This window comes from Typopeltis vanoorti, chromosome 15 (assembly GCF_054136105.1).
Source record: "Typopeltis vanoorti isolate ZY-2024b chromosome 15, IOZ_Tvanoo_1.0, whole genome shotgun sequence".
In the NCBI taxonomy this organism is placed as follows: Eukaryota; Metazoa; Arthropoda; class Arachnida; order Uropygi; family Thelyphonidae; genus Typopeltis; species Typopeltis vanoorti.
The window spans coordinates 3,398,678-3,425,403 of record NC_143563.1 but is presented as its reverse complement, the minus strand read 5'-3'; the positions used below and the strand labels follow the sequence as shown (position 1 = coordinate 3,425,403).

At 38.8% G+C, this 26,726-nt stretch overlaps 1 protein-coding gene across 1 annotated transcript in view; it reads left to right on the top strand.

The window, feature by feature from the left end:
* The window catches only part of LOC150098313 (uncharacterized), a 571,066-nt gene that overhangs the window by 494,564 nt on the left and 49,776 nt on the right, over positions 1-26,726 (top strand). Inside the window, exon 20 of the mRNA XM_090405143.1 lies at positions 14,263-14,307. Coding sequence (XP_090261269.1) covers positions 14,263-14,307 — 45 coding nt within the window. The remainder of the gene's footprint in view (positions 1-14,262; positions 14,308-26,726) is intronic.

Sequence of the window (26,726 nt, the reverse complement as noted above, 5' to 3'; positions counted from 1 at the left end):
ACTGAAGTGTATGTTTTCATGTAACTTGATGCATTTGTTTTCACACCAGTACAGCCTTGGAAATGATAGACAGTGGCTAGTGAAACTTGTTGGCTCTTTGTATTTGTAATCATTAAATCTTATGGTCTTTTAACAATAAAAGTTCTTAGTTTTAACACATTAGACCAAATATGAACAGTTTAATTATTATAATTGGGCATGGATGTTTATGATTGTCTGTGGAAAAACTAGTGGTGGTGGTGGTGGTGGTGGTGATTGGCGGTAGATGGCATTGGTGTAGTTGCAGTGAGTTGGTGGATTGAGTGGTGGAGACAGAGTTGTAGAGCAGGAGCCCTCCCTCGATGAGTCTTTGAACTCCCTGGAGGTGTCAAATAATAATAATAATAAATAATTATACCATAATATAATATATAATAATATAGTTTTATATATTATTTCATATATATATATATATATATATATATATATATTATTTAATTAATATTAATAAAATATATTATATAATATATCATAATAATAATTGTGACTTTGTGTAGAGATTGAAAGCAGTTGATGATGGGGAAGAGAGACTGACTTGTAAGTGAGCAAGAGGTGTATGGGGGAGTTAAGCAAACTAGGTGTAAATAAGGCTGTGGGACTTGATAATATATCACCATATATTCTGAAGGAATGTGCCAGGGAGTTGACTTGACATCTGCCTTGACGTATTTTTTTAATATGATTCTTACAATCATCAAGTTCCTAAGGAATGGAAGGAGGGCAAGATTGTGCTGATTCATAAGGGCGATGATAGAACTCAAGCATCAAATTATAGGCCTATCTGTGTGTGTGTCAGGTATTGTGGTTAAGTTGTTGGAGAAGCTTGTGAGAACTAGGATCCAGAATTGGGTTGACAACAATGGCATCATCTTTGATGGGCAGCATAGATTTGCTAAAGGGAGGTCATGTTTTACTAAAACATGACCTCCTTACTTATCTTTCTTACTTACTTACAAATCTACTTACTTATTACAATAAAGTGACTGCTTCCTTGGACAGAGGAGAGGGATACATGGTAATATAATTAGATTTTGCAAAGGCTTTTGATAGATTACCACATGATAAGTTGATATTCAAATTAGAGCAGATGGGGTTGGATATTAGATTAGAGCATTGGATCAGAGACTGGCTATCTGATAGGTATCCCAGAAAAGGAAAGTCACTAGTGGTGTACCTCAGGGGTCTGTTTTAGGGCCATTGCTGTTTAACTTGTATATTAATGATATTAGTGAATATTTGGATGGAGATATTCAGTTGTTTGCAGAGGATGCAAAGTTGGGATGAACTATGAAGAGTAGAGAAGATGTTGTATCCTTACAAGAAGACGAATAAATTGAGCGATTGGACACGTGAATGGGGATGTGAGTTCAATGTTACAAAATGTAAGGTTTTAAAATTTGGGAAACAAAGATGGGATGCAAAATTTATGCTTAGTGGGGGATATACTGTTGGAGGTGGAGGATATAAGAGATCTTGGAGTGATAGTGGATAAGGATCTGAAATTTAGGGGACACATTGCCAAAATTGTGAAGACTGCACAAATACTTCTGGGAATGATGTGGAGGATACTGACTTGTAGAAGTGGGGAGATTCTTGTTCCATTGTATAAAGATTTGATTATGCCACACATGAACTACTGTGCCCAGATTTAGTCACCTCGTTTTCAAAAGGATGAAGAGATGTTCGAAAGGGTCCAGAGGCTTTTCAACCTCTGGAATGTCGAATATGAGGAAAGATTGAGAAGATGCAATTTACAGTCTAGTGGATAGGAGGAAGAGAGGAGATATGATAGAGACCTACAAGTTAGTAAGGGGTTGTTATAGGATCACTTTTGGGAGAGGTTTTATAGAAAACAGTGGGTGATCAGGGGAGAACCAGTGGTCATTCCTGGAAACTGCATAAAGAGGGTGTGAGCAGGGGAGTGAGAAGCAAGTTTTTTTTCATGTAGAGTTGCGAATGATTGGAATGCCTTGCCTGGGTGTGTGTGGTCTCTGCAGAGAATTTGAGTGTGTGTTTAAAGCATTATATGATGAGCTGTGTATGATAAAAGGATCTCCTGGATGAGTCTTTGACTCCATGGGGTCTTGGGGTAATAATAGTAAATAGACCATCTAAATATAGCATTCCCCTTAATAATTATTTTCTAATATATCCTGAAAGTAATACATTAATTCCCCCCCCTCCCCTTCACACACACATGCAGCTGTGGTTACAATCAAAGAAATGTCCTGATATGAAGCATGAAATTGCTATTACACAGTATTTTCTCTTCTTGCCTTACAAGATGATTAGAGTGGTGGTGGTACGAGAGGCCCCCCCCCCCCCCACGTGAATATGATAAAATAATTTGCCCGTATATTGTGTCAGTTAAATTATCAACTTTATGAAGATAGAAGTATGAAAGTACTGCAGTTCTAAATATATTTTCAAGTTATTATTCTTATTATTGTTACATGCCCTTCCCTCCAAAAAATCCATGGACTTATCATGAGATGGCACTCTACCAACTACACTATACGAGGTGTGACAATTTAATTCATGGAATGGCCATGTAGCGTCGCCAGTATGGTGATTTGTTTAGAGTCTCAGAAGTAATCGTGTTTGTACATCTTTTGTTTAATGCATGTGTAAACCACAAACTGATAGAGCTAGTTGGCTATTGCTAAAACAATAGAAATCTGCGTTTAAACTTTGGCATAAAAACATGTGATCGAAATTTGGAGCAGCATATTAACATCAAAGTTTGTGTGAAAATTGGCACAACTGCTACTGAAACATTGGAGCTGTTGAAAGTGGCATATGGTGTAGTTGCTCTGAAAAAGTCAGGTGTCTTTGAGTGGCATAAGAGATTCAAAGGTGGGTGAGAATATGTGAACAACAACCCCAGAAATGGGCAGCCAAAACAAAAATGACAGATGCAAATGTGAACAGAGTGTGAAATTTGGTATGGTCTGACAGAGAATTAAGTGTACAATTAATGGCTGATGAATAGCAAATGAATTGAGAAAGAAGAAAAAGACCTGAATTTTGGTCTGACAAGTGGATCATCCATCGCGTCAATGCACCAAGTCATACAGAACTCATTGTGAGAAAGTGTCTGGCCAAAAAATTGATTACCAATTTTTTGGCCAGGTGATCCTGTGATTTCTGGCTGTTTCCAAAATTAAAGACTGCACTGAAAGGATGAAGATTTTCTGACATCACCGATCCAGTATAAACAGTTCCAGAAAAACAGTTCCAGGGGCCTGTTTCCAAAAATGGGAACAATGTCTAAACCAATGTATAAATGCACAAGGGAATTGAAGGTGATAGTAGCATGTATAGTTCTGAATGTAGGTTTTTTACAGGTGCATTCCAAGAATTAAATTTTCACACCTCATACTCATCTCATCTCACCATCTCCCCTACGACTTAATTCTCCAACTACACACAATGACACTGCTACTAGAAATACCATCTACTCTCCACCACAGATTTCTCCCCTACGACTTAATTCTCCAACTACACACAATGACACTGCTACTAGAAATACCATCTACTCTCCACCACAGATTTTTTTTTGTATGTAAATTGCATGTATTCTCATGAATTCATGAAATTTACAGAACAAAATGACTGATTTGTCAATACGTGGGAAGAAAACACAAGTTTTCATTAGAAAAACCCTTTTACTCTTATATTATTATTATTATTACCACGGGCTACTCCAGGAGTCCTTAGACTCATCGAGGGAGGCCCTAAACATCATGTTCACACAGCTGTTCAACATTCTCACAGTATCTATCATACCTTGCCTTGAACTCGCTCACTGTAATAGCACCCACAACAGACTCTGGCAGCTTATTCCACTCATTTACCACTCTAAAAGTAAAGAACCCAGCTCTAACACCCCTGCTAACCACGCTCTTGCCCAGCTTCCATGGGTGTCCCCTAGTTCTCCCACCACCAGTCCTGATCTCAAAAATATCATCTGAATTAATCCTATAGAATCCTTTTAGCAATTTGAATGTCTCAATCATATCTCCCCTTTTTCGCCTATCAACTAGTTTCTGCAACCCACAAATCTTCAACCTGTTCTCATATGGTGCATTCCATAGACCTGCTATCATCTTAGTCACTTGCCTCTGGATCCTCTCAACCTCCTCCCCATCAAGAAGGAACCGAGGTGACCAAATCTGGGCACAGTAGTCGAGATGAGGTCTTATCAGGGCTCCGTACAGAGGTACAATAACTTGTTTTTCTCTGCTTGCCAAGGTATTTTTCAACAACCAAGTGAGTTGATGAGCTGATTTAGCTACTTTCGCAATGTGCCCCCTAAACTTCATCTACCTATCCACCAACACTCCCAAGTCCCTGGCTTCATCAATCTCTTGGAGTACAGTTCCACCAATGTGGTATACTGCTGCTAATCTTTTCACTCCGAAATGCATAACCTTACATTTTGTCACATTAAATTGACATCCATTCTCCTTAGTCCAGAACTCCAATCTATCTAAGTCATCTTGCAAGACTTTGACATCTTCTGCATTCACTATCGCCCTACCCAACTTTGCATCATCAGCGAACAAATGAACTGTCCCACTTAGACCATTCCCTATATCGTTAATGAACAGATTAAACAGCAGTGGTCCAAGAACAGAACCCTGTGGCACACCACTAGTCACAGGCCGTTTTTTGGACTCTACTCCTGAATAAACTACTCTTTGATATCTCTCCATCAACCACCCAGCTATCCATCTCACCAACCCTATGTCCATCCCCATATGCCCCAATTTACTGATTAGAATTCCATGTGGTATCCTGTCAAACGCCTTTGCCAGGTCCAGCAGTATCACTGTAAACCCATTTCCCTTATCCAGTTCAGCCGTCACCTTGTTATAAAACTTGAGCAAGTTACTGAGGCATGATCTACCCTTCACAAAGCCATGCTGTCCTCTGTACAGTATCTCATTTTCATCAATCCATTCCTGTATTTTTCCCTTGACTACTTTCTCCAAGACCTTGACAACGACTCCTGATATGCTGATCGGTCGGTAATTTGCAACCATAGTCTTGGATCCTCCTTTATGCAGTGGAACTATTTTCCCCTCTTTCCACGCCTTCGGGACTAAGCCAGACCTGAGACTCAGATTAAACAACATGGTCAAGGGCACTGATAATTCATTAGCCGCTTCATGCAAGACCCGTGCCGGTATACCATCCAATCCCACAGATGTATTCACTTTAAGGTTCTGTAATAGACTATTCACCTCCACTTCATTCATCACAATTCCCATATAAACTAATGGTTCCTTCATTTTTTCAACGTCACCACCTGGATGATATACTTTTGCAAAGTGCGCGCTCAGTAACTCCACTATATCGACTGGTTCAGTGAACTCTTTACCATCGTCATTCCTTAAAATCATTTTGCCATGTACAGTTTTTTTCTTGCTTGCAGCATATTGAAAGAACTGTTTGGGATTCTCTTTTGCTTGCATAGCTAGTTTCCTTTCATAATCGGCTTTTGCTGTTTTTACCACACTCGTTACCCTTCTAGCCTGTACTTTATACCGTTTGTGTGCCTGCAGGTCACCCCTTTCTTTAAATTCCTTCCATAGTTGTTTCTTTTTTTGCAGCTCAAGCTTAATGGTGTTATTCATCCATTTAACCCCTCCTTGTTTCACTATTCGGACCTTAGGTATACAATCAGCCATAACCTCCTGTAAATGCTCTTTGATCACTTCCCATGCTCTATCGACGTCCAGCCCTTGCAGTTGTACATGCTATGGCACTGATCCAAGCAATCTCCTAAGCTTGTCATACTTGCCAGCACGGTAATTCCACATATACCCTGTCTTAATCACAAATTTCACTCCTTTAGCCACCTCCCAGGTCAAGACCTTATGATCACTCTCACCAATAGGTGGCAACATGGTCATATTCATTACAGTCAAATTCTCAGATACTATTACCAGGTCAAGCACTCTCACACCCCTAGTATTTTCAATCACATGCTGTTTCAGATAGTTATCCCTTAATAATTGAATAAAATCCATTTCCTTCCTCACATGTGTCCTCTCCTCCTTCCAATCAATGTTACCATTGTTGAAATCCCCCATAATAATTACCCTCCTTCCACTCATTTCATCAATTTGTTTATGCATAATATCTCCACCATCTATTCCATCACCTGGTCTATAGCAGCACCCAACTGTATATTTTATTCTGCCAGTATCAATCTCACACCAAATAGCCTCAAATGAGTTCCTTTCACTATCCTGCAATACTTCAATTCTCCTTGGCTGCAGTTCATCAGCTATCATCAATAACACCCCTCCCCCAATTTTATTCTCTCTGTCCCTCCTAAACATACTATAACCTACACATTCTATCCCACTAACTATATCATCTTCCGTCAGCAATATGAGATTAGTTAACTCACCTTCAGTTGAAAAGGTCCATATAAAGATTACTCTCATCATGACAAGAATTGAATGCATTTTTTTTTTCTAATCAAAGGACACAATGTTCTGTTGTTCTTCCAATTGTGCTACAGTTATGGCCAGTAGATAATGCTGATGTTGATGATTGGTAGTAGAGGTTCGGTTAGTGGTGGAGATGGAGAGTTGTACAATAGGTGTCCTCCCGTGATGAGTCTTCGGACTCCTTGGAGGTGTCACAAATAATAATAATAATATGAAATGCTATGTTTTTCAAATTGCATTAACTTTTGTTTTTCAAATTCCATTAACTTTTATGTTTTTCATACTGCATTATCTGTTGTTGATTTAACATAAATAACATTATATGTTGATTTAACATACTGTACAATATGAGTTATGAGGATCGACTGAGGGAATGTGGACTGCAGAGTTTGGTGGATAGAAGAAGGAGAGGTGATATGATCGAGACTGAAACTATTAAGAGGCAGTTACAGGGTAGACATTGGAGAGTTCTTTCACTTGGTGGAACGGCGGGAAGGAGCGATGACAAGGGGCAATCCCTGGAAGTTATGAAAGGAGGCTGTGCACAACAAGGTGAGGAGTGGTTTCTTTGTGTGGATGGTGGTTGAACCTTGGAATGCATTGCCTGAGAGAGTGGTTGGAGTGGGGACGGTTAATGGGTTCAAGGAGTGGTATGATAGACTTTGTATTTCCTAAAAACAACCTCCCACAATGAGTCTTTTGACTCCATGGAGACCTGGATAATAATAATAATAATAATAATAATAATAATAATAATAATAACTTAATGCAAATTTCATAATAATTTTAATCACTAAATCACAGATCTAAGTAAACAAGTTCAAAACTTAGGGTGTTCATAAACAAAATAACTGTGCTATTGTATATTGATAAAGGAGAGAAGTGTTTAGCATTTTCAGCTTGGCTTGGTTAAAATTATCAGAATGTGTAATTCTGATAATTCTTGTTGGCAGAGAATGATGTAGGTTTAGGGATAGAATGGAGGGGATATCGTATTTTCAGGGAAGACAGAGAGAGAATAGGGCAAGAGCAGTATTATTAATGATAGCTGAAGAACATCAACTAATAAAAATATTAGTTATGGTGGATTTTAGACCTGAGGGAGATGGTTTATTTCAGGCTATTTAGTGAGAGATAGAGACCAATAGAACATCATACATTATTGAGTGCTTCTATAGACCTGGAAAGAGCAAAGGTAACATGGCAAGATGGAAATGGAATTTATACAGTTACTATAGGAATAATTATCAGAAATAGTAATTGATGGAAGTGACCAGACGTTTGTGATTCTTGGATCTCCTAATAGCATTAGAAGTTCTATCCATAACTACAGCAAATCTACATCCATTTGGAGAAAGTGACCATCCATGCAGTTTTGTTCTGTGAAGTTGCTCAACATGTGGAATTCTCAGTGAAGAAAAGATTTATGTGGAACTACAAAACTGGCAATTCTGGTAAACTTAAGGTTTTTAGCTTGAACCAGTACCATGGCATAAGAAGCTACAAGGAATGATTGCCAGTAGTGAATGGGAAATGGTCAGGAATTGCTTGAGAGAGGCAGTATCAAACTGCATACCTAGGGTCATTGGAGGAGGATAATGATTGTTGCAGACAGACACCAGAGAGAGAGAGTAGTAGTAGTATATTGCAGAGTGGAATTTAGAAGAATGATGGAATATTCAGTGGTTTGCTAATTATTATTATTATTATTATTATTATTATTATTATTATTATTATTATTATTATTCAGGCCTCCATGGAGTCAAGAGACTTATTGCAGGAGGTCTTCCTAGGAAACACAAAGTCTATCATACCACTCCTTGAACTCATTGACCATTCTTGCTCTCACCATTCTATCAGGCAATGCATTCCATGGTTCCACCACCCTCCATGCAAAGAAACTACTCCTCACCCTCTTGCTCACAGCTTCCTTTCGTACTTTACAGGGATGTAAAAAAGCAAGATAATATTTGTAATGGTGATGTAAGGTATCCTGCTCCATGTTTTAAATAAATTTGGTGTGAACCAAAGTTAATGATTATCAGTTTAATGTTTCAAAAAATGTAAGGTAATGTACTTCAGGATGAAAAGATTACATACCTTGTATAATATTGATGGTACTGGATTACAGGAAATGGGTGAGACCTATTTTGAGGGTGATAGCCAACAGAGAGTTGGAATTCAGAGGAAGGTTTGCAAAAGTTGGCAAAGGATTACTTGGATGTTGAAGAACACATCGAAAAGTAAAGATAGTGAACTTATTACCCTTCTTTATAAGGTTCTGATTCTGTGGTTTACTGATATCTTGATGTTGGTTGTTCTGTCTCTTATGTAGGAAAGGTTGCAGCGACAAGTTACATGGTAGACCCCAAGTAAATTCAGTGATAGAGCTGTTTTTCACGAGCAGAAGGGATGTTAATTTTCTATTTGGTTTGTAAGTAGATCATGAATTTTTTTTTTTTTTTTTTTTTTTTTTTTTTTTTTTTGTGATTTTAACCACCTTTTCAGAGGTTCATTGGGTATATGGAATTGTAATGGATTTGTGTAATCTATGTTTGGAGGGTGTTGGGGGGGGGGGTCTATGTATAAAATGAGAGTGTTCTTTTATCTCGTATGTTTGGGGGGTAGCCCTTGGCTAAAAAGCTGTTTTGTATATAGTTGAGTTCTGTAGTGAGTACAGTGTTTACAGATCGTATCAGTTTTGACCTGTGAACTGGAGTTTTTATAGTATCATATTATTAGAAGGGGATGATATACCTGTTGGTGGATGTTTACCTCTGTGTGTGTGTGTGTGTGTTTGGCTATATTTTCTATAGGCAGTGAAAGCCAATAATCCATATTGATTTAACGGATGTTAAAAAGGACGAAAGTGAGGCGGAAAGAAACGAAATTGAGAGAACGAATGAAAGTAGAAATGGCGTGGTGCAGAAATCGCAAGTAAAAAAAATCGAAAGAATGAATGATAGCGAAAAAAGAATGACTGATGGCGAAAGTTGGACGCATCTTGGAACGAAAGTACTGAGCCAAAGAAAGATGAATGACAGTAAAAGTGAGAAGAATGATAGCGAACGTTGGACGTATGTTGGATCGAAAGTACGGAAACAAAGAAGGATGAATGAGAGGGAAAGTGAGAAGAGGGGGTCGAGAGTTAGAAAGTTAGAAAGATTTAATGATAGAGAGAATGTGTCGCGAGGTTCGCAAAGTGAATTAGATTGGATGAGGCAAGAAATGAAATGGATGCGGAATGAAATTAAGAGAATTCAGGTCAAAACTATTAAAATAAATCATGATGGCATGAAAGAGTTAACGAAAGATGAGCGAGTGGCGTTGTATGGCGACTCCATTATTAAAGGTGTGCTAGAGGATAAAATGCACAAGGTATGTTTTCCAGGTGGTAAAATAAGTAGAGTGATTGAGGCATTGGATATGAGGCGGGAGCGAGCAAAAGAGTTAATTGTATTAATTGGTACGAATGATTTGAAAGAGAACAAAGAGCATGTCAAAATGAATGTTAGGAGACTGCTTGGAAAGATAAAGGAGAATAGTGTGACAGGAAGGGTGGTCAGTGTGTTGCCTAGGTATGATTGTGGTGAAATGAGGCGGAGAGCAAGGATTATGAATGATATTCTGGCTGAAATGTGTGAGGAGATGGGAGTACAGTTTGTTAATGTGTGGAATGAGTTTGAGGGACGAAGTGAGCTGTATGGGAGCGATGGACTGCATTTGAGTTGTTATGGTGTGAGTCGCTTGGAGAGACTGCTGCTGGAAGGTAGAGAAGTGAATAGAGAGAATGAATCAGATCGAGAGGGGAGTGATGTGGAAGAGCAGGAGAGTAAGACAGGAGAGATTGAAGGAGTGGAAATGAATGTGGAAGTGAGTGGTATGAGTATAGAAAATGAGAGAATGGGTGTGCAAGAGGAGCAGGGAAACGGGGAGGCTCAGGGTGGACAGGGATACACAGCGTGAGAAAGGTGGATGCTCCAAGAGGAGGTGAGAGAATGTGTAGGCAGGAAAGTAATGGGATGATCAGGGATCAAAAGGAAACAGATGGAATTGCAAAGGGTTCTAAAATGAAGAAGCAGAAAGGGAAATGGCCCCAGTCCAGCATGGAGAGATCACATCGAGTGAGTGGTATCAGTGGAACTAGCTGTAGATCCAGAAATGAGTTGTTGTGTTTGTATACCAATGCTAGAAGTATAAGAAACAAGGCGGATGAAATGGTTGCACTAATTGCGTCTGTGCACCCAGAGATTGTCGGAATAAGTGAGACATGGTTAGATGAGGATGACATCCTGACAGGAATAGAGATGGAAAGGTATGATGTGTTTCGTGAGGATAGAAGGGGTAAAAAGGGAGGGGGAGTGCTATTGATGATAGAGAAAGAGTTATGTCCATACAAGGTAGAGATGCAAGAGGGAAATGGGGCCAGTGGTTTTGAGGCAGTATGGTGTGAGATAGAGGTGAATAGAATCAAATACTTGGTGGGATGTTGTTATAGACCTGGTAATGTGGATGGTGGTGATAGTGAAATGTATAGTCAAATAAGCCAAGCAAATAAGAAAAGGGTGATCATTATGGGTGATTTTAATTATGGCAATATAGACTGGAATGAAGAGATAGCAACTGGAAGTAAAGAAAATGAGTTTCTTGAGTTTTTGAGGGATAACTACCTCAGACAGTATGTAACAGAGGGCACAAGAGGATTAAGGGTCTTGGATTTGGTCACCTCATCGGAGGATGTAATTATCAATGAGGTATCAAATCATCCACCAATTGGTGAAAGTGACCATGAAGTGATTACTTGGGTAGTTGCCAGCAGTGCAAGGACCCCTGTGAAAAAAGGGTATATGTGGAACTACAAGGGGGGTGATTATGAAGAGCTCAGGAGACAGCTTGCAGGTGTAGCATGGAATGAGGAGTTAGATGGAAAAGAGATCAATGCAGCTTGGGGGATTTTCAAAAAATATTTAGTGGATGCAATGTCTAAATGTATACCACGGGTGAGAAGGTTAAATAAGTTAGGTGTGAGATGGATGAATAAAGAGATTAAGCATGCAATACAGAGAAAAAGGGCATTGTGGAGGCAGCATAAGAGAAGTGGAAGTAACCAATTTCATGAGTTCTACAAAGACCAGGCAAGGAGAGTGACTTGGTTGGTGAGAGTAGCTAAAGAGAGGTATGAACAGCAGTTAGCTAATGAAGCTAAAAAGAATCCTAGGGAGTTCTTTCGATATGTAGCCAGCAAAAGAAAGAATGATTATGGAAGGATGACATTGATTGGAGGAAATGGTATAAAGACAGCTGTTGCAGAATGTGTGGTGGAGATACTTAATGAGCAGTTCATAAAGATCTTTCAATCTTGTGAATGTGACTTCATGGAGAGATTAAGAGCAGTTGATGATGGGGAGGAGAGACTGACTGTAAGTGAGCAAGAGGTGTTTGGGGAGTTGAGTAAACTAGATGTAAATAAGGCTGTGGGACTTGATAATATATCACTGCGTATTCTGAAGGAATGTGCCAGAGAGTTGACACCTGCCTTGACATATTTTTTTAATACGAGTCTTGCACTTGGTCATGTCCCTGAAGAGTGGAAGGAGGGCAAGATTGTGCCACTTCATAAAGGAGGTGATCGAACTCAAGCATCAAACTATAGGCCTATTTGTGTGTCAGGTGTTGTGGTTAAGTTGTTGGAGAAGCTTGTGAGAACTAGGATCCAGAGTTGGTTTGACAACAATGGTATAATCTTTGATGGACAGCATGGATTTGCTAAAGGGAGGTCGTGTTTTAGTAATCTACTTACTTATTACAATAAAGTGACTGCTTCCTTGGACAGAGGAGAAGGATACACAGTAATATACTTGGATTTTGCAAAAGCTTTTGATAGAGTACCTCATGATAAGTTGACAGTCAAACTAGAGCAGATGGGGTTGGATATTAGATTAGTGCATTGGATTGGAGACTGGCTATCTGATAGGTATCAACAAGTTGTGTATGGGGGTACAATATCCAGGAAAAGGAAAGTCACTAGTGGAGTGCCTCAGGGATCTGTTTTAGGGCCATTACTATTTAACTTGTATATTAATGATATTGGCGAAGATTTGGATGGAGATATTCAGTTGTTTGCAGATGATGCAAAGTTGGGACGAACCATAAAGAGTAGTGAAGATGTTGTGGCCTTGCAAGAAGACTTGAATAAATTGATTGGTTGGGCAAGCAAATGGGGATGTGAGTTCAATGTTGCAAAATGTAAGGTTTTAAAATTTGGAAAACAAAGATGGGATGCAGAATTTATGCTTGGTAAGAATATATTGTTGGAAGTAGAGGAAATAAGAGATCTGGGAGTGATAGTGGATAAGGATCTAAAATTTAGGGGTCACATCGCCAAAATTGTGAAGACAACACAAAGACTTCTGGGAATGATGAAGAGGACACTGACGTGTAGAAGTAGGGAGATTCTTGTTCCATTGTATAAGGCTTTGATTAGGCCACACATGGACTATTGTGCCCAGATTTGGTCACCTGGTTTTCAGAAGGATGAAGAGATGTTGGAAAGGGTCCAAAGGCGACTGACTAAGGTAGTTTCTGACCTCTGGAATGTCGAGTATGAGGAAAGATTGAAAAGATGTAATTTGCAGAGACTAGTGGAGAGAAGGAAGAGGGGAGATATGATAGAGACCTACAAGTTGGTAAGGGGTTGCTATAGGATCAATGGTGGAGAAGTTCTACAGCGAATAGTGGGAGATCAGGGGAGAACCAGAGGTCATCCCTGGAAACTGTATAAAGAGGGTGTGAGTAGGGGAGTGAGAGGCAGGTTTTTTTCGTGCAGAGTTGTGAATGATTGGAATGCCTTGCCTGAGAGTGTGGTGTCTGCAGGGAGTTTGAATGTGTTTAAGACCCGGTATGATGAGATGTGTGTGAGATAAAAGGACCTCCTAGATGAGTCTTTGACTCCATGAGGTCTTGTTTAATAATAATAATAATAATAATAATAATAATAATAATATTGTTTTGTAATAACTTAAGGTATCTGGGATGGGCAGAACGCTTTTATTCTCTGTTTCTGTCATGAATTGGATTCTTACATGTTGGCTCTTCAAATGGGAAAGAAAAAATGAACAACATTTCCTGAATTTGTGAATATACACTCTAAGCAAAAATAAATAAATAAATAAATAATCAGCTAATGCCTCTTATTTCCTTATAGAGAGTAGGCAAGACCTTGCTGTTTCATAGAAGCAGCATAGGTTGCTGTTTCATAGGTTTTCATAGGTTGATGCTGATTTCATAGGTTGCTGTTTCATAGAAGCAGCAACCGATGAAGAGACGAGAAAACAAGTGCTACCATCTCTTACTGTAAGCAATTATAATATCAGTACTCATGAATTAGATAAATATTCTTATAATTATTTATTTAATTCATGAGTATTGATATTAACTTATTCAAATTAAGTGGATATTGAATCCAACATTATTTTATAGCCGAATATAGAGACTATAAAAGTTTCGGCTGATACAAGCATATGCCAACCTTTCATGATGGGCAACTTTCGGCGTTTTTTTTCATTGCCGAAGTGAAGCCTTTTGGCTCTTTTTTTCAGTTGATATTACTATTTAAATTTGAGATATTTTGGTTACAAAATAACAATAAAAATAATTTTCTCTTACAATTTAAGAATGGGTTTATGATTACTGTTATATAGCAATTTTGGTTTTTTAACAAAAAGAGAGGATTTTTATATTTTTGTTTTATTTTTAGGGTCCTCCTGGACCTCAAGGGTCTCTTGGGCCACAAGGGCCACCTGTAAGTAATTTGTGTATTTACTTTAGTTTATTTACTATATTGCTGAAATATTATTATTATTGTCCTTCTTCTTATGATTATTATTAACACAAACGGAGATAATAAAACTGTGCTCTAAACTCCTTCAACATATCTGCATTAATCACACTCTCAGGAATACATATACACAATTTCCAGGAATGGCCTCTTGTTCTACTCTCTTCTCCTATTCTATGAAAAAGTTCTTCAATGATGCTTTGCAATTGCATTTCCTCAATCTTTCTTCATACCCCACATTCGCCTCCTTTGCTAAGTGCCTCTGTAGTGCAATTGGAAGAATGACGATACATTGTGCCCTTTAATTGGAATAGGCCTAAGTTCGATTCTCGTCATGATGGGAGGAATCTTTATGTGGACTTTTTCAATCAAAGGTGAGTTAGCCGATCTCATACGGAGGTAGCAGAATTTTTTCTCCCGGAAACTCAGATTTTTCATCCCACATACAGACAAATCGGCCCTTCAGAACACACGTAATTTACAGACAAAAAATACTAGTTGTGGTGGGTGGTAGATGGCATTGATTGGTAGTTCGGTGTAGTAGTGGAGACAGTTGTATAGTAGGTGTTCTCCCATGATAGTCTTCGGACTCCTTGGAGGTGTCACGAATAATAATAATAATAATAATAATAATTCCAAAACTGCTTACCACCTTTGTTAATCTTCTCTGGACTGAATTCTAATGTCTCTATCATCACAAAAACCACAAAGACCAAATCTGTGTACAATATTCATATGAGGCCGGATCAATATAGCTTTATACAATGGATCCATAACCTCTTTGTTACTGCATGTCAAGGCCCTCTGCATCAATATCCATCGATGATGTGAGGAACCTTTATCTGGTCTCTTGACGAAATGCGAATTAGCTGGTCTCATATGGAGGTAGAGGTTTTTTCACCTGGAAACTCGGTTTTTTTTGTCCATCAGAACAAAAAAACCGATTAACACACACACACACACACACACATACACACACACACACACACACACACATATTTAAAGTCATAAAAAATATATATACCTAATTCCTCATTAGAAGGGCTCAACCCATTCCTAAAAGGGAAAGGATTAAAAGGGGGGAGGAACTCCATACAAATAAATAAATAAATTCTACTTGCTACATATGGAGAGAACAGCTCTCTAGGATTTTTCTTGATGAGATTCATTAATTTCTGCTCAAACTGCATTGTTGTTGTACATATCACTGAGTCACATGTTCTGCACGTGCTTTATACTCCTTATTTAACCGAATGTTGCTGTTATTCATCTTGTGCTACCTCAGCAGTGCGTCTTCTTTCAGATTTAATGCTTGATCTCTTTACTCATCTACTTGATATACATTATTATTATTATTATTATTATTATTATTATTATTATTATTATTATATGGGCACATCCAGGGAGTCCGAAGAATTATTGGAGGAGATCCAATCTATCCACACAATCTATCATACCTCTCCTTGAATTCATTAACAGAAAAATCACTCAAAATTGACTCTGGCAACCCATTCCACCCATTCACCACTCTCCAAGCAAAAAATCTAGTCCTCACACCCCTACTGACCACACCTTTATTCAACTTCCAGGGATGACCCCCTCCCCCCCTTGTTCTGGTCCCTCTAGCCAAATGCTTAAACATTTCCCCTGCATCCCTCCTATAAAATCCTTTAAGCAACTTAAACGATTCTATCATATCCCCTTTTTTCCTCCTATCAACCAATGCAATTCACACACCTTCAATCTATCCTCATAGGGCACATTCCACAGCCCACTCACCATCTTGGTAACTTACCTCTAAATCCTCTCCACTGCTTCCACATCCCCAAGAAACTCAGAGGACCAGACTTGAGCACAGTAATCCAGATATGAGTGTATCAAGGCCTTATAAAGAGGAATTACAACTTCCTTATCTCTACTTGTTAATGTGTTCTTCACTAGCCAAGTAATCTTATTGATATCTTAGCAATATGTCCTCTAAACTTTAACTCTCAGTCTACCACCACTACCACCACCACTAAATCTCTAGTTTAATCTATTTCCTGGAGTACAGTGCCATCAATGTAATAAACAGCTTGTAATCTATTTATCCAAAAGTGCATAACTTTACATTTCTCAAAATTAAACTGATACCCATTATCTCTTGTCCATACTGACAGCCTATAAGCTCTCCACATTGCCTTGATTAACTATATCTCTACCTAATTTCACATCATCAGCAAACCAATGAATATTTCCTTTGAGGTTATTTCCTATATCATTTATGTTAGATTCAAACAGCAATGGTCCTAGCACTGAATTTTGTGGCACACCACTAGTCACCTAGTTTCACTTTGATTCTGCCTCTCCATATACCACTTTTTGATATCTGTAAAGCAGTCACCCTCTTATCCACTTAACCAGTGTCATATCCATCCTCCTTTGTTCTAATTTGCATAACAGTGTTTCATATGGTATTCTGTCAAATGCCTTTGCAAAATCCAGCAAAATCATCATGTAGCCATTTTCTTTATTCAAATCAGCTGCTACTCTGTTAAAAAAGTTAGGAAATTACTAAGGCATGACCGACTGTTTACAAAGCCATATTGATCCTCATAAAATATCATGTTTTTATTTACCCATTCTTGAATTATATTTTTTAGCAATTTTTATAATAAATAATAAATTACAGGATAACCACAGTAATTAACTTTAAGGAATTAACGGTACAAATATTTCGTACTGAAATTTAGAGTACATCATCAGTGTAGACAACAAGCAGTTCAAAAGAATGGAATACAAAGTACATAAGAGTCGGTGGATTACCAATTTAAAAACAGTTGCTGCATACTAGAAATTAATATTAATAAAATATTATTAAATAATTTAAAAAATTATTTCTTTGATGGTTACATTATTATTATTATTATTCAGGCTTGCATGGAGTCAGAAGACTCATCGCGGGAGGTTCTTCCTAGGAAACACAAAGTCTATCAAGACTCATCGCGAGAGGTCCCTCCTAGAAAACACAAAGTCCATCATACCACTCCTTAAACTCATTGACCGTTCTCGCTCTCACCACTCTATCAGGCAGTGCATTCCATGGTTCAACCACCCTCCATGCAAAGAAACCACTCCTCACCTTCTTGCACACAGTTTCTTTTCACAACTTCGAGGGATGGCCCCTTGTCATCACTCCTTCACCCTGTTCAACCAGCGAAAGAACTCCCCAGTGTCAACCCTGTAACCACCTCTCAACAGCTTAAAAGTCTCAATCATATCACCTCTTCTTCTTCTATACACCAAACACTGCAGTCCACATTCCCTCAGCCGATCCTCTCCTCATAACCAACATTGTACAGTCCTGAAACCATCTTTGTTATCCACCTTTGTATCCTTTCCACAGTTAATTTATCCCCTTCAAATCATTGTGACCAAATCTGAGAACAATAGTCTAAGTGTGGTTTGATCAGGGTCTTATACAACGGAATGATAACTCTTTTATCTCAGCAGGTCAGCGTTCTTCTCATTATTGCAGCAATCCTCTGTGTTTCCTTCACCACCTTTTCAATATGTCACCTGAATTTCAGGTTTCTATCAATGATAAACCCCAGATCTCTTGTCTCCCCTACTTCCTCCAATAGCGTATGCAGCATCCCATCAGGTGTCAGAAAACCCGAAGATCTTACACTTTGCTGCATTAAACCAGCATCCCCATTCGTTTTCCCATCTGTCTAGCTTACTCAAATCCTCTTGCAGGGCTGCCACATCTGTACTATTACTAATAACCCTTCCCAGCTTCACATCATCTGCAAACAACTGAATATCCCCTGCAATCCACTGACAATATCATTGATATAAAGGTTAAATAATGTAGGTCCGAGTACTGAGCCCCGTGGGACCCCACTTGTAACCCTCTGCCTCCTTGAAACTGTTCCACCGTACACAACTCTCTGATACCTATTGGACAGCCAATCCTGAATCCAGTTGACCAACCTGACATCTGAACCCATGTGCTGCAACTTAAATATCAGCTTATCATGTGGCACCCTGTTGTTATATTTTGTCGTCTCCTACTTTTCCTATAATAATTTACTTCCTTTATGAATTTACTTCTCTACAATAACTACAAGACTTACAAAATTTTCCTGACTCTAATATCTGTATCGCTTCTTACGTGTTCAATCTATAAGGAGAGCAAATTCTATATCTCTAGCCGATTCCTAATTTTACTCACGTGCTTACCCTGACTGTTAAAGGTTATTCCTTGCTAAAAGAAACAAATCCTCTAATTTCTTTCTGGGGCCATCTCCTCTTCAGATATTGACAAATTTATTTTTTTAAAGCTGTGCCTGCCAATATCTTAGAATAGAGGGGACTCTTATTCAGGGAGACTTTTTCAGACTTTTGGTGCACATGGTGAATAAATTTAGTGCTTAAACTCATAAATTAAACGCTTTACTGTGGCTAAATAAATTCGGTTTGCAGTCGTAACCTCTATAACAACATGTTATACCTTTCTTTCATTTCCCTCCTGCTATGGTTCAGATTAGTGAGTGGTAGTTTTGATTCATATCACAGACAGAATTCAGGTATAGAAGAAAAAACATATTTATTGGAATCTAAAGACATATACACTTAGACCAATCTCACTTTCAATTAATTCAATGACATGCTAAATCAAACCGTATCAAACTGATTAATACTCTAATGCATGAACAATAAATCCTTCTTTTAAGTTAGCGATTCAACACAACATCATACGCTTCTAATGAATATTCTACCTACTATGTTAGTCTCACACATTAAACTAGTCACAATCATCTATAATCATTCCAGACAATTTGTCTTATGGACATTAGCCACTGCTAAATAATCACTTAAGTTCTTAAATAATGTCCATACTCGATTATTACACTACAGTGATCTTTCCCTTTTACTGACTGGGTAATTATACAACAAAATCTGTACTTTACCATTTCTTGGGGCAGGATCTCTAGCTCCATCTGAACTGTTCCTCTTTGTTTGAATTACCTCTCGATACTTCCATAAGCCTGCGTCCACATGGTAGGTCACTATGGTCATCAGATTAAGCTATACTCTACACCTGGCGTTTATCCCTCGTTTGTTCTCGATCTGGTTCGGGCCATCCTCGTTTCTACAGGATACGTCTGCGATATTAATCCATCAGAATTTTCGGCGAAGGAGTGAAGACAGCATATGCCGACATTGCATGCTTTAGTACCGGCAGAAATTCAGACATCGAAGGGAAAGGCGCACCGTCTGAGATTGTACTATCGCCAAGAAACACCATCAGGAACTTCCGGTCCATGGGAGAAGTCGAATCATCATCCAGCAAAATAGGCAAAAGAATGCCTCGAAAATGGGGTGCAAACCCTTTTTATTTTCCCTTCACTCTCCCCCCCCCCCCCTTTTTAGCACCCTGTTACTAGCTGCAATAGCGCCGTCTTACTTTCTGCAATCTTTTCTTCCCACTACTTTCTTCGTCTACGGGGATTTCGGCACATCGTGAGATCTCTTTCAGCATCTTCCAGGAAACGAATGTGTGCCGCTTTCCGAGATTGCCAATGCCTCAGGCCTGCCTGTGATCTTTGGACTATTTTTTACATCTAATTTACCCATTCATTGTATACATGATGCATTCATATAATATTAATTTATACACAATGTTCTTTACATGGTATTACAATTCTACTAAAAGGAGGTAATTCTATTTCTAATTACAGTCAGCACTTTATTTCTTCTGCTCGAGTACAAGTTTTTTCTCTCAGCTAATTTTTCTGACTTGTTGAAACCTGAATGAATAGTTTCCTTTTAAAGGTTCTTCATTCAGAATGTAACACTGTCAAATGCCTTCGCTAAATCCAATAAGATGGCAGTATATGCCTTTTCCTCATCTGTTACTCTTGTAACTTTATGATATAAGGCTAGCATATTACTAAAACTAGAGCGCCCCTTCACAAATCCATATTGACTCTTACAGATAACATTATCCTCATCTGCCCAATACTGTATACAGTCCCTCACTAATTTCTCCAAGATCTTAACAACTACTGATGACACACAAACTGGCTTATAATTAGACACCTCCAGTCTACTAATTTCCTTATGCAATGGCACTATCTTTCCTTCCTTCCATTCTCTGGGCACCTTTCCCATAGCCAGACTTTTATCGAAAAGCCAGGTCAGAGAGGCTGTCAGTTCTTTAGCACATTCTCTCAAAACTTGTGATGAAATACCATCCAGTCCCACAGCTTTACTGACATCCAGAGTACTCACTACTTGGAATAAACTCTCCTCCTGCACATCTACACCTCGAACCTGACCTATCCCTCTTGTATCAAAATTTACTCCTCTAGGATGAAATACTCCAATAAAGTGTTCATTGAACAATTCCACTATGTCCTCTGAATCAGTTACTCTATTCCCATTTTTATCCCACTATGTCATTCTTCCACAATCATTTCTCCTCCTACTTGCCACATAGCTAACAAATTCCCTAGGATTTTCTTTGGATCTTCCAATCTCTTCTCATATTCCAGTTTTGCCTTTCTCACCATGCTAGTCACTCTCCTGGCCTGTGTCTTATATTCATCATGCATCTGCTCTTCACCTGTGTCCTTATATCTCTTCCGTAGCCTCTTTTTTGCATGCAGTTCCTGTTTAATATTATTTGTCACACACTTTACTCCAAATTTTATCCTCTTCTTCACTTGTGGAATACAGCTTACTATTGCTGCTAACAAATATTCCTTCACAATTTCCCAAGCACTAATGATATCCTGGCCTTCCAATTCTTCCCTCCATGAAACTCTCCCAAGTTGATGTCTAAGACTATTATAATCACCTATCTTATAATTCCACATACATTCCTATCTCTTTGATACTCTTGCATGTCTATTCATCTTCCTAGTCAAAACCACATGGTCATTCTCTCCAACTGGTGAGAGAGATGTCATCTCAGTTATTATCAACTCTTCTGATGCTATGATCAAATCCGAAACTCTTGAACCTCTTGTTCCCTCTATTACATGTTGCATAAGACATTTGTCCCTCAAGAGTTCTAGAAATTAAATTCCCTTATTGCTACATGTATCTTCCTCTCCCCAATTTATACTGCTGTAGTTAAAATCTCCCATAACAATCATTCTTTTTGCACTTGCCAAGCTCAACTGTCTGAACAGCTCCTAATCCCCACCCTCTGAGCTCCTTGGTTTGTAGCAACACCCCCACTAAATATCCTGTCTTGCCCACTTCTACCTCACACCATATGCTTTCAAAATCATTAGTGTCACTTCCATCCAAAGCCCCCACTCTTAGAGGACCTAAGTCGTCACTTATCGTAAGCAGTACTCCACTTCCATGCTTTCCCTTCCTATCCTGCTGAAAAATGCTGTACCCTGCTACTTCTATTCCTGCTATTATATCCTCTTCTGTCAAGCACGTCTTAGTGATCCCAGTAATCTTTGGCCAGGCTGATGCTATCAGCACCACAAATTCCTCTCCTTTATTCTGTATACTGGCATTAGTATAAAGCATAAAAATGATGCTGTTTCTGTATCCAGCAGTATCCCCTCTAGACTCCACTGGGCTCAGCATTACCTGATGTCGTTCCCCTTCTCCCAAGTACCCATTCCTATTAGAGGCCACTCCTGTTACCATCCACCCTGGGCATTCTAATTTCTCTGCATTGACACTGACTCGTTCAGAACAGCAATCTCTCCAGATCTATACGTCCTTCCTCATTCAAATGCAAGCGGTATCTCTTCAATTCCATCCTCATGTTCCAATCCTCTTTTTTGACACATTCTCGCTATTATGTTATTCAGTATTACTGATTTTCTGGTCAGTTCGTCACATCATACCTAGGCAACACGCACACTATCTTTCCTCTCTGCATCTTCTTTCGTACAACCTCAAGCAAGAATCTCATATCTCTCTCTTCCCAATTTACATTACCTCTCAAGGCATTTGTTCCTACCATCACAATCATCTCATCCAACCTTTCCCCCTTCTTATTTGCCATAGCCACACTTTCTATCATTCCTCCAGGCAAACACTCCTGACGCATCCTATCTTGCACACCACGGATCATCGAGTCCCCATACATTACATCTCTTACCACCCTGTTCCTCGATTGCTCACATGCATCCTTCACTCTCTCTGTGTTCCCCTACTTACCTGCCTTCCTGACATCACTCTATCTGTGGTTCTAGTGCTTCCTTACATTTTTCTCATTCTCTCTCTCCTACTGTTTCCATTCTCTACTCTTCTATCATTCCCATAACTCTCTCCCATTCCCTCTCTTCCGCTGTTTCTATTCTCTCCTCTTCTATCATTCCCATATCTCTCTCTCGCTCCTACTCTGATTCGCCTTGCATTTTTTGCTTCCATTTGCCTAATCTCTACTCTTTTACACTTCTCATCTCATTCTCTAGACATTCCGTCTGCTCTTTCAGCTCATCTGTCTCTCTCTCTCTCTGCAAGTCACCTACTCTTATTTGCCATTCATCCTTCCAATTGAGACCATCTCTGAAAACTTCACAATTATTCAACCTTTCCGTACTCCCCACTCTCATTATTTTATTCATATTTCTCTAGCTATTTTTGCCCTCTATCGTACCACTGATCTCTTGTGTGGAGAATCAACCAAACTCCCAAGAATCTACCAAACATAAGACAAGAATCTCCCAAACTTTTGGGGGGGGAGAGAGAGACGAGAGAGAGAGAGAGAGAATCATTTCAATTCAGATTTGTCCGATGTAAAAGGGCTTTGGAACTTTCTTTGAAAAGCCGTTCATATTTGAACTTGCATCTATCCAGAAGATGAGCTTTTTCCCACTGGATATTGTGTTTAGTGCCAATACTATATTGTGCCAGACAAGACTTTTGAGGTTTCATGTATTCAATATAATACTGATGTTCCTTCATTCTTTTTTCCACAGAACAGCCTGTTTGTCCAAAATATGTTAAGTTAAATTCACAAAGTATTTGGTAAATGCCATGATAGAGGTCTCAGTCTTTTGTCTTTTGTAGATGGCAACAAGTGAGAAATTTTGTTGATAGGAAAATTTGTCATCCGTCTTTGTACCCTTTCCACAGTTAATTTATCCCCTTCAAATCCTGGGGACCAAATCTGAGAACAATAGTCTAAGTGTGGTTTGATCAGAGACTTATATAACGGAATGATAACTGTTTTATCTCTGCAAGTCAGTGTCCTTCTCATAATTGCAGTAATCCTCTGTTATCTTCACCACCTTTGCATTTTGTCCCCTAAATTTCAGGTTTCTATCAATCATCAACCCCAGATTTCTTGTCTCCCCTACTTCCTCCAGTATAACTCCTCCCATAGAGTATGCAGCATACCATCGATGTTTCCCATCGATGAACATCCCATCAGTGTTCAAGACCTTACATTTTGCTGCATTAAACTGACACCTCTCCCCCCATTCATTTGCCCATCTATAGCTTATTCAAATCCTCTTGCAGGGCTACCACATCTGCACTATTACTAATAATCCTTCCCAGCTTTGCATCATCCGCAAACAACTGAATATCCCCTTGCAATCCACTGGCAATGTCATTGATATAAAGGTTAAACAATATAGGTCCTAGTACTGAGCCCTGTGAGACCCCACTTGTAACTCTCTGCCTCCTTGAAACTGCTCCACCATACAGAACTCTCTGATACCTATCAGACAGCCAGTCCTGAATCCAGTTGACCAATCTGACATCCAGACCCATGTGCTGCAACTTAAATATCAGCTTATCATGTGGCAACCCTGTCAAATGCCTTTGCTAAGTCTAAGAAAATTGCAATATATGCCTTTCCCTCATCTAATGTTCTTGTAACTTTATTATAAAAGGCTAGCATATTGCTAAAACAAGAGTGCCCTTTCACAAATCCATGTTGACTCTCACAGATAACATTACCCTCATCTGCCCGAATGCTGTATACGGTCCCTCATTACTTTCTCCAAGATCTTAACAACTACTGATGACACACAAACTGGCCTATAATTAGACACTTCCAGTCTGTTCCCACCCTTATGCAATGGCACTATCTTGCCTTCCTTCCATTCCCTTGGCACCTTTCCCGCAGCCAGACTTTCATTGAAAAGCCTTTCATTGATAAATTACATGGAGGTAATTTGCTTTTGAAAAGTGAAGCAGCAAAATTCATAGAGAAGGTTATTCGGTAAGACCTAACGTGAATTGTAATGACTCTCCCTTATACAATTGCTAAATTTCTGTTACGTTCATTAACTGCATTTTTATAATATTTTTACCATCACACCTGAGATACTGATTGGTCTATAATTTGCTACTGTAGTTTTAAAACCTCCATTATGCAAAGGAATAATTTTGCCCTCTTTTCACTCCCTTGGAACTCTACCAGAGCTGAGACTTAAATTAAGCAGCTTAGTCAAAGGCATTGCCAGTTCTCTTGCACATTCCTGCAAAGCCCTAGCTAAATTCTTCTCATAATCTGATTTTGCCTTCCTTGTCATGTTGCTCACCTTTGTTGCCGGAGCCTTGTACTGTTCATGAGTTTGTTGGTTACCTTTCCATTTATATACCTTCTACAGCTTTTTTTTTATTTCCCCATTAAGCACGACTGCAGCTCGTGCTTAATGATATTACTCATCCATCTAACTCCTACCCGATTAACCCTCCTTACCCGAGGTATACAATTTAATACTGCTTCCTGTAATGACCCTTAACTATATCCCATGCACTACTAGCATCCTTACCCTGCAGTGTTTTATGTCATGGTACAGATTTAAGCTTCTTCCTAAGTATGTCATAATCATCTGCCTTGTAGTTTCACAAATACTCCTTCTTGATAGAATATTCCTCATGTTTTACAATTTCCCAAGTCAAGACTACATGGTCACTTTCATCAATTGGTGGCAGTGTTGTCAACGTGGTTATGGAGAGCTCTTGTGATCCTGTGACCAGGTTTAATACTCTCCTACTCCTCCTCCCCCTCCCCTCCATCGCATGCTGTCTTAAGTAAGTATCTCTCAGCAGGTGTATAAATTCTGTTTCCTTTCTGCCATGTTCCAGTCTATATTCAGCCTTGTGACCTTTGAAATTCATTGACACATTGCTGTTGTTAAATCTCTTGGTCAGTGCCCAAGCAGCATTTATCCCCTTCTTGTTTAACTCCTCATTCCATGCTATAACTTTGAGCTATCTCCTAAGCTTATCATAATCACTACCTTTTAGTTACAAATATAGCCTTTCCTCACAGAAGTCTTCATATGGCTGTGGCTATCCACTACCTACATGTTCACTCTATGATCACTCTGACTGATAGGGAAATGCAATGTTCTACTCACAATCATCATTAAAGACTCTCAGTCCTCGCATGCTTTTATTATTTATGTTCTGCCTAAGATAGTTGTCTCTGAAGAACTCAAGAAATTCATTTCCCTTATTCCCAAATTGTTATCTCTTCATTCTAATCCATATTACCATAATTAAAATTCCTCATAGTGATCACCCTTCCCTTGATCATTAACCCAACGTGCTTATAGCAACATCCAACTAAATATTTCTTCCTGGAAATCTCTACCTTACACCATGCTGGCTAAAACTTTGACACTACTTCCCATTTGGATTTCCACTTTTTGCATACATAATTCCCCTGCAGTCATCAACAACATTCCCTTCTTGTCGTTTCTGTCATTATAGAAGCATCATACCTTCCATTTCTATTTCAGGATATCATCTTCATTCAATCATATTGCACCTATTCTAATAATTTTTGTTCAAATAAACTCATTCAATGAAACAATTTCATCTCTCTTATTTATGGTGTTCTTTTCATTTGTACATGAACACAACAATTCACTTTTAGGTTTATAACCAGTCCTACCCAGTACTTGTCGATTGTGAATTCCCTACACCTGCTCATGCCGAATAATCATAGTTACCTATATATAACTTTAGACTCATCTACCCCTTACATACTAGGTCATCCTATTCCTATGCTAATCATCCCCATACAACATCCACTCTCCTCATACCATGTCTTCCTGTTGATTCCATCCCACCCCTGCCCCTCATTTCCCTGTCCTTCGTACACTGCTGTTCTCTCATCTCAGACACTACTACTGTTATTTTCATTAATTTGTGTATATATTTTTATAGGAATAGCATTTTACTATTAATAACAGTTGATAATGGAAACAGAATTCTTCACAAGAACATATGATTGAATAAAGTTTCGAAGATAGTAAACAGAGAGAGAGTATTGGTATAATTGACAAGCAAGTTCTTGAGAGAAGAGCCTATCTGATAAACATAGAAGAGAGCTCTTAGAGAGCAGCAGCAGTTGGTGGGAAAAACAAGCTGTCTCCTAAGCTTGTCATAAT